Below are 9427 nucleotides of genomic sequence, written 5' to 3' on the forward strand. Positions count from 1 at the left end.
CTGTCCTTCACACAGTTACATGTTAATGGGTAAATATATAATAGAATTAATTCTGACACGTAATGATAATTAAAAACTAAAGACTCAGAACACCCTTTTTTTTTTAAGTCAGTTTAATTATCATATAAGTTTTTTTATTATAAGTTTGTTAAAGGTAAAAGTTCAGGCTAACGGTTATAAATGAATGTAGTCACATTAATTCTTCTTCAGCTTAAAACCTTCTGAGATCCTGATCCTGATGAGTCTGAGGTCTGGGAGACACCAGGTCTTCCCTCAGTGCTGACTCCTCAAGTCCACTTCAACCTCTGAGTGTGTTTATCCTCCAGTTCACTGACTCACACACTCACACACTGTAATAATGTCTTCTACCTGAGCTAATTAGATTATTATTATTATTATTATCATTATGAAATATATTTTACCCGGTGGATGAGGAAGACGTGTCACATGACATACATTAAAACAATCCTGTGTTAATGGTCATTGAACATTGTGCAGCTGACTCTACTGGATCTTAAAATGAAAAGTTAATGGGCCTTTAATGTATGCAATCAATATTCAATATCAATATTGATCCTTATAAGGACCAGAAGGGGGAAAATAATAAATAAAATAAAACCTTGAAGATGATTCTCTTCTGATTGTGATTATGAATAAAGAGAAACCATCTGTATAGACTTGACAGTCCTCCAGTCCATCAGTCCCACTGCACTAATTTATAATACAATATAATTACTATATGGAAAACCTATGATTATAATAAACAAATCTGTATTCATTTAATTTCAACATGGACATCATCATCAGGTTCTAACTGTCATCACAGAGAGTTCACCATGAAGAGGCTGCAGGTCTGACACGGTCTCTGTCAGACCCTCATGCTCCTCATGGAGACCTGCAGTCAGTTACCAGCCTGTCAGAGACTCTGAGGGGACACAGTCAGGAACTTGGCTCAGATTTCTAAGTTTTAAAAATAAATAATCAGCTCTGATTCGTTCCACGTGCCCACTCCTGTCCAGTGCGCGCGCACGCCAAGAAGCAGAATGAAGCATTAGCACATGAGACTCCACAGGATCATATAGCAGCGATGCTGGTGTGTGATGCTGCCGTGTGTATGGGTTGGCTGAGTGACGCGCCAGCAGGAGCCGGACTCTGCGCTGCAATAAAGAGGCGGCGGCAGCTGAGAGCGCGAACCACTGGAGCGGAGAGGCGTCCCGACAACACAGCTGCTCCACACACCGCCGACCCGCTCACATCAGATCACACCAGGGTTACCGGAGGAGGAGAGACGCTGCAGCGGAGGATGCCGCTCCGGCCTCTCATGAACTCATCCACCCGCTGAACGAGGCTGCTCCGCGGGCTTCAGCCTGAACCTCCGGCAGGACTCCCGAGCTCAGGACTTTTTGAACAGACTGGTGAGTCCTCAGTCTGCTTTATTAACCATGGAGGGAAACAGAGTTTTATAGGTGGTTCTTTAGATTTCATTAACTTTTAAATGTAAAATTACACAAATCAGCATTTGATTCAGCGACTAATGATGTAGATTAAAATCGTTATTTAAAGGACTTATGGGTTTTAGATGCAGAGGATCGTGCAACAGGTGTTTAACGTTCACTTCTTTAAAATGATGCATTTAAATTATCTTCAATATTAACAACCATTTTCTACACGTGCGGAATTATATTTAGTGATTGAAAAATAAATGGTAAATAAAGAGAAAACAGTGATGTTTGTTCTTAAACACTGAACCTTCTCAAAAACCTGTTTCCTTCTCTACACAAACAAACTCCAAAATCAGTTCTGAGAGTTTTCAGCTCACAAACATCCTTTTTAATTCTGATGTTAACCCGCTGTGATCAGGTCTCAGGTCTCAGGTCAGTGAGCATTAAACAAAGGTTTAAATGCTGCTCAGTGAACTGCAGCCTGAGTAGAACTAGAAGAAGGAGATCCTCTTTGCTCTGGAGCTCTGACACCTTCATCCTCTGACAGTCTTCCTCCACGTTTTCACTCATTAATGAAGTCCTGGATCAAAACAAAGTCCATATGCATCACACAAGAGGTGTCAGGCCTTTTTCCTCATCACCTCAGCTCCTGGAGATCAGATCCTGGTGGAGGTGTCCCACACGGAGCACAGGGCGCCTCACAGGGTGGAGGGAGCCAGGGCGGCCGTGTATGGACATGGGGAAGTGTGAAAGAAGAAAGTCAGTTAAATGTTAGTCACTAGGTTTCGGTGTAAAGAAGATCCAGATCTGTCACTCAAATAAAACTCCACCGAGCGGCAGGTAGACGTCCTGCACTCACTGTGCTTTGGTAAATGACAGAAGTATTATGAGTTTGATATTAGTTAAATATTCCCCTTAAGCATGAAAACTCTTACATAGTTTTATGTGTTAAATGCGTTTTGTTTGGTGCTAATATTAACTGCTTTATATAACATTTACATTTACATTTATTTGACAGACGCTTTTACCCAAACAGACTTCAAGTGCTTATACTAAATAAAAATCTGTCATGTTTGTAGGTGAATAAATTACATAAATAACTGCTTCCCCTCCACTGCTCTCAAAACAACTGCAGATAATTAATGTTCCAAACTGCTGTCAAACAGAATTTATAACCAGGGTTCAAACAGGCAGAGAAAGAAATAGTATGAATAATGTGTATCTTTAATAAGGAGACAGCATATTTATAGTTACTAGTCTGTAGATTATTATTATTTTTGGTTCTCCAACATCTCACAAAACCACTGCTGCTCATTACTGTTCTGACTTTTCTCTAATTCTGTTTTTTTGAAAGAATGAAAACGTTTGTATTTTTCTGCTGTAAAAACTTCAGCTCAAACTTTCAGAAACTCACTCTGTTGATCAGACGAGGTCAGAACATGAAGTCAGGAACCTGTGAACGGCTGGTTTCAGCTCTGACTTTATGAATCAGTTATAACCAGTTTTACTACATGAGCAGATATTTTATTAGATCACAGAGTTAAAACATTTTTTTTTTAGTATTTTTCACTGAAGCCTTTGGATAAAATTTAAATATATTGAGACACAGTTTACTGAACACTGTCAGTGTAGGTGAGGTCACTAAAGGTTAAAATTAAATCATAATTTAAAAAAAAAAAAGTAGGACATGACGTGTGTCTCCGTAGTTTGGACCCGGGAAGAACAGTTCACATCAATTAATAATATGAGGCTCTGTGTGTGTGTGTGTGTGTGTGTGGGTGTGTACTACACTCAGACTGATCACGTTTACATGGAGGTGAGAGTCTCTGTGCCTGAGCTGAGGGCCACATGTCTGTGAGGGTCTGGGGCCCCTGGTATGCAGACATCAAAGGGTTAAAGGTGAGGAGAGGCTCAGCAGCTCACCACTTATCTCCTCTAATGACCTCCTAAGTAAAAGTCAATTACTTCTGCGTCATGATCAGAGGAGGCAGACCACAGGGGGCAGCTGGAGCTGTTAGAGCTGCTCATTCCAGAGACTCTGCAGAGTTTACCGAGCTGCTCGCCACACGCTGCACTTCTCTTATTTACTGTTTATTCCAACGTCTGCGGCAGGAATAAAAATGTGTGTGTGTGTGTGTGTGTGCGTATATCTGAGTCTGACACCAGGTTGTTCAGCAGCTCCGTCCTCTGCTGCGCAGCCGCTGGCGACATGACCCACTCATTCGGTGTCTTACAGTTTCAGATGAAGTTACAGTCACATTAATTCTTCTTCAAACCTTCAATGAGTCTGGGAGAACCAGGTTTTTTCCCTCAGTTCTGACTCCTCAAGTCCACTTCTGTTTTATTTCTCAGTCTGTATCGACACGAGAACGGATTCTTTTTTCCCTGAATAGTCCAAATTAAGAAATCGTTGGCTGCATCATTTCATCACTTTCGACACATGCTTCAGAAATGTGAAAACTCTGGGGCCTGAACACGAGCAGGGACGAGGGTCTGAACCGCATGAACCACGTGACTCTGCACTGATGGGTTACAGAGTCTGAAGAAGTGTTTCCATGTCCAGAGAAGCTCTGCAGCCTGACACGGGCTCAGCAACAAGCCACGATCATGAAAGACAGATAACTGTGACGAGTCAAAGAACAGAAGGAAACATCTGGATTTTTCCAGGTGATGGTTACAGATGCGTTTCACTAAACTGCGCCGTAAATACTGGAGGAAGAAGTAACGACGACCTGGAAACTAGAAACAACGACACGAGGAAGAAAAAGACTTTTTAAAATATAGACTATTAAAAAAACACTTAATTAGAATAAATACTGAATAAAAAAAGAAAGACTTAATTAACAGGAAAAGCTCTGAATTAAAGAGCATAAATTTAAACCAGAAAATATACTTCACCAGGTAAAGGTACTAATGTTGACGGATGGACTCTTTAAATTAAATTACTGATACATTCATGTGAACCTCTAGTTTTACACTGTTTATCATATTTTCTTCTTCTTCTCTTTTATAACTCAAGTAATACACTGGATTATTTTACTGATGGATTAATAAGCAGCAGTTAAAATGATTTTAACTCTATAAAGTGCTGTGTGGTCAGCGGGTCATATTCTGGTCAATTATATATTTACTACATTAAAGCATCATGTCAGGTAAATGTAAAAACTCCTCCAGCATCTGGACGAGAAACTCAGTTTAAAACACAAATACTTCAGCAGAGTGATCAGTGCAGCGTGTGTGTGTCAGTGTGTTAGTGTGTGTGTGTAGCAGTTGTGGGTCAGGGCCGTGTGAGATGATGAGGGGCGGGGCCTGTGGCTCCTGTCAATCATCATCTTCCTCAGACAAAGATACTTTATTGTCTATTGTTGTTCTGTCTAATCAAACCTGATTTAACAGCTCACAGGTATTTCTGTCTCTGCCTCAACAGCCCCGGGCATGTACAGGAAACACAACGCCACTGTGTGTGTGTGTGTGTGCGCGTGCGTGTGTGTGTGTGTGTGTGTTTCATGCTGCCAATGGTTATGTTTCTGCTGACTCACTCACCACACACACACACACGCACACACACATTTGTCTTAGTGGACTGGTGAGGACCGTCATCAGTGGAGGTTCTCCATCTCCACTGTGACTAGAACCCTGTTCTAAAAGACTGGAACCAACTTTAAAAGAACCATGTTAGAGGTTCTTCTTTTAATTAGACTAGAAAAGACAAAACTGCAGAGGAAAATCATTATTTACTTTTACTTTTTAAAAGGTGATTTTCACCTATTTTTGACTTTCATCACATTACACAAATGAGTCTGTAGAGCCATGACCGTGATCCGAGCATCCTGACGTCACCGCGTGCAAATATTGAACAAAGTGAAATTAAAAACGTGTGCAGGAAGCTCCTGTAAGTCTTACAGCTTCGTATCATGTGGATCAGCATCACACTTCAGCTTCAACAGCAGCGTCACACTCGATGTGTATTGGGCGGAAGTGTGTGTGTTGTTGTGTGAGGTGTGAGGAGGTTGTGTGTAGGTGGGGGTGGGGTAGGGGTGGTATCTACATATCAAACGTGTTTATGGGTTTCAGTACTTTACCTTTATAAATCAATCAGTCAGGAGTCGAACATTTAACTACCTGAATCCACCATGAACCACCTGAGAACCTGAGACCTCTCAGTCCTCCAGCAGGTACAAACCCTGCCCTCTTATAGAACCAGAACCCCCCCTCCTGTCTGCAGAACCCCACTCCTGTCTGCAGAACCCCACTCCTGTCTGCAGAACCCCCCTCCTGTCTGCAGAACCCCCCTCCTGTCTGCAGAACCCCCCTCCTGTCTGCAGAACCCCCCTCCTCTCTGCTGAACCCCACTCCTGTCTGCAGAACCCCCCTCCTGTCTGCAGAACCCCCCTCCTGTCTGCAGAACCCCCCTCCTGTCTGCAGAACCCCCCTCCTCTCTGCTGAACCCCCCTCCTGTCTGCAGAACCGCCCTCCTGTCTGCAGCAGGTTCTGCTGGGAGAATCAGTTATGAATCAATGATGAATAATGGAGTGATGATGTGTTTCAGAGAGAATGTGGTGCAGTTTCTTTTAGTGTCTTAGTGTGTGATGAAATACTTCAAGCACTTCACCTGTTAGAAACATAAAATGTGATGATTGTACAACATCATAATCAGCTGATGTGTCTGTCTCCTCCAGACCTGCTGGCCTTTGTGTAGCAGCCATGGGCAGCAAGACTCTGCCAGCACCGGTCCCCCTGCACCCCTCCCTCCAGCTGGCCAACTACTCCCTCCTGCAGAGCTCCACCGGCCTCCAGCTGCCGGCTGATCACTTTCACAGCGTCTACAGCTTCAGCGCCCTGCACGCCATCCACCTCCACCAGTGGACCCTGGGCTACCCGCCGCTGGCTCTGCCCCGCTGCACCATCTCCAAGCTGCCGGCCCAGTTCTCCTCCATGGCCTCCATCCCCATATTCCCTCACCTGCTGCAGCCCAAGCAGGGCTCCTCAGAGCTGCTGCAGAGCTCCAAGAACAAGCCCCGCTTTGACTTTGCCAACCTGGCAGCAGCGGCCACCCAGGACGATTACCTGAAGGCAGAGGACCTGAGCATGTCAGGCGCTGCCGCGGCGCAGGCCTCGTCTCACCACTCCGCCTCAGCCGGCCTGGGATGCCTCCTGGATGTGACCAAACTCTCCTCGCCGGAGCGGAAGTCCAGCCGAGGCCGACTTCCCTCCAAGACCAAGAAAGAGTTTGTCTGCAAGTTCTGTGGCCGCCATTTTACCAAGTCCTACAACCTTCTGATCCACGAGAGGACGCACACGGACGAGAGGCCGTACACCTGCGACATCTGCCACAAGGCCTTCAGAAGACAGGACCACCTCCGGGACCACAGGTGAGGTGACAGACTGCGATGGGTTAGATATGTCTGATGTCTGTCTGTCAGTTACTGCTCTCTCTCCCGCTGAGAGCTTCCTCACTGAGCCTCAACACACCATATCAATCATGTCCACCTTACTGATGATGTGGTCAGACTTTTCACTGTGACCATGTCTGCACAGGAGGGCTGGTGCGTTTAGTGTGAGGAGCTCCTCCCTCTGTGGGGGGCTCAGGATGTGTTCAGGTTCAGTTCTGACTGTAGGTCACCTGCATTCTGCAGTCGGTGTAGTGACGTGTAGAAAACTGAAGAAAATACACCTGAAGTAGGCTGTGTTGACAGTTTGATTAAAAGTGAAGCACAGCTGTTGTCAGATGAGACGGACACTGAGACACACTGAAACTCCTCCGCTGGTCTTCACCGGCTGTGAGGGTCAGTGGAGGAAGGTTTAGTTTGTAAATGCTGACATTACAATGATTCCACCAAAGTAAATAGAAATGAATTTAATCATCATCATGCAGACACAGACAGACGTGTCAGTGATGTCGTTGTCAGACTGTGACAGAGAGGAGCGTCTTTATTATTATTTATATTTTTGTATTTTACTTTACATGGACCAGTTTTTAGAGAGAGAGGGAGTCTGTAGTTTATCATTCACTGACAGTTTATAATGAACATAATGTCTGCTTTTATACTGTTGGAAATATTATATATACACTAACATATAAATGATATAATACAAAAACGGCAGGGACGTTTATTATGTGACATTTGAGGTCACAGATCTTTACAGCGACTAACATCAGACTGTACAGATGTTACAGATGTTAGCTGGACACAGCTCTGTGTGTGTGTGTGTGTGTGTGTGTGTGTGCGTGCGTGTGTGACTCAAAACTCTCCAGTTCTTCTTTTATCTCCTCCCAGTCTCTCTCTCTCACTTTTCCTGTTTATCAAACAGATTCAGACATTTTCCACTCTCGCCTCAGCTCCTGTCTCTCTCAGCTGATTTGTGCCTCTGCGTCTTTCCTTTTCCAACATCAGTAACTAGAGTATCAAACTATTTGACTGCAACAGCTTCCTGAAGTCTTGTCACCACATTGAGCCTGAACACAGACACAGACTGAAGCCTGGTGTCTGCTCAGAGGAGTCAGTGACACTGGGACATGGTCTAGATGAGGTCTGGACCGAGTCTGGCACAGACAGAGTGGAGATCAGGCTTCTACAGAGCTCTAGTTTGTTCTAAACCAACCACACATCAGCATCATCACAAAGACTCATAGGAGCTGTTCCTGAAAGAATGTGGAGGAGGGCTCATGAAGGGGTCATGAAGGGTTGTTGAGGTTCGTTGATGATGTTGAAATCTGACGCGGTTCCTCTGAATATGAACTAACGCCAGCTGTCGTGTTGTGTTCCTCCTGCAGGTACATCCACTCCAAAGAAAAGCCCTTCAAATGTCAGGAGTGTGGGAAGGGCTTCTGTCAGTCCAGGACTCTGGCGGTCCACAAAACATTACACATGCAGGTCAAGGAACTGAAGCCAGCCAAGATCAAGTGATTCAACACCCCCCCCCCCCCCCCCCCCCCAGCAGGGACAGGATGGGGACACTGGAAAACCAGGACCAAAGACACCGACCAAAGACTTTTCATTTCAGCTGTTTCTACGTGAACTCAAGGATCAAACGTTTTACTTAAAGAAGAGAGGTGAGATTCAGTCATCAGAGAACCTGGTGGACGTGTGGACTGTGAACGGACCTTAAAAACCTTGTGGCTGCTCAGAAGCTTCAAATCCAAAGACTTTATTAAAGGGACTTTATAAAAGATCAAAGCCATGTTAACATTTTCATCCTTTCACATTCCAATGATATTTTCATACAGATGCATTATATCAAAAATGTATTTTTGCACTTTAACCTGATTATTGATTATTTACATATATCACTGGATTTCTTAAAGTTAATTTCAAAATGAATAATCATTTCTAAATAAAATATTTTACTGTAACTTTCTGGCTGTGAAGTGTTGCTGTATGAGGGAGGGAGGGGAGGGGAGGGGGGGGGGGTCATTGTCTGTGAACTTGCAGCAGTTTCCTGTGGGTTTTGTTTCTAGTGAAGACTAGTGCAGATCTCTGAGAGAAACACTGATATCCAGTGTAACATGGAGCTGCTGCTGAAACCTGCAGAGTACACCTGTAGCTGGGTCAGAAACAGGTTGGATCACGTCCCCACCAGAAATACAAGGTAAATGACATGATGTATGATATAAATACATTGGCAGAGAGACAGAGAGAGAGAGAGAGAGAGAGAGACTGAGAGAGAGAGGGCTCAGTGCATCATGGGAGTTCCCCCAGCAGTCTGGACCCATAGCAGCATGACAAAGGGCTGGTTCAGGACTCACCTGAGCTGCCTCTTCCTGCTGAACCCAGACTGGGAGTTGGGTCCAACACTGACAGGAGCAACAACCTGGGGATGAGACGTGACAGATCTGTTTTACCAGCTGCACAGTGTGGCAGCTCACTGTTGTGTGTTCTCCATAAGTGCGTGTGATGACGTCGCTCCTTGCAGTTGTGTGTGTCCTCAGTCCGAACAGAGAGACAAATTCCACTGGCAGTGGAAAAGGGGGTCAATTGGCTTTT

General features: G+C 44.6%; 1 protein-coding gene across 1 annotated transcript; it reads left to right on the forward strand.

Moving 5' to 3' along the window:
- Positions 1-1088: 1088 nt before the first annotated feature.
- Positions 1089-8796, forward strand: osr1 (odd-skipped related transcription factor 1). The gene is made up of 3 exons (XM_056392725.1): positions 1089-1415; positions 6122-6814; positions 8218-8796. The coding sequence occupies exons 2-3, from the start codon at positions 6147-6149 to the stop codon at positions 8348-8350; spliced, it is 801 nt and encodes a 266-aa protein (XP_056248700.1). The 5' UTR covers positions 1089-1415; positions 6122-6146; the 3' UTR covers positions 8351-8796.
- Positions 8797-9427: the final 631 nt, after the last annotated feature.

Source organism: Seriola aureovittata, chromosome 13 (assembly GCF_021018895.1).
Source record: "Seriola aureovittata isolate HTS-2021-v1 ecotype China chromosome 13, ASM2101889v1, whole genome shotgun sequence".
In the NCBI taxonomy this organism is placed as follows: Eukaryota; Metazoa; Chordata; class Actinopteri; order Carangiformes; family Carangidae; genus Seriola; species Seriola aureovittata.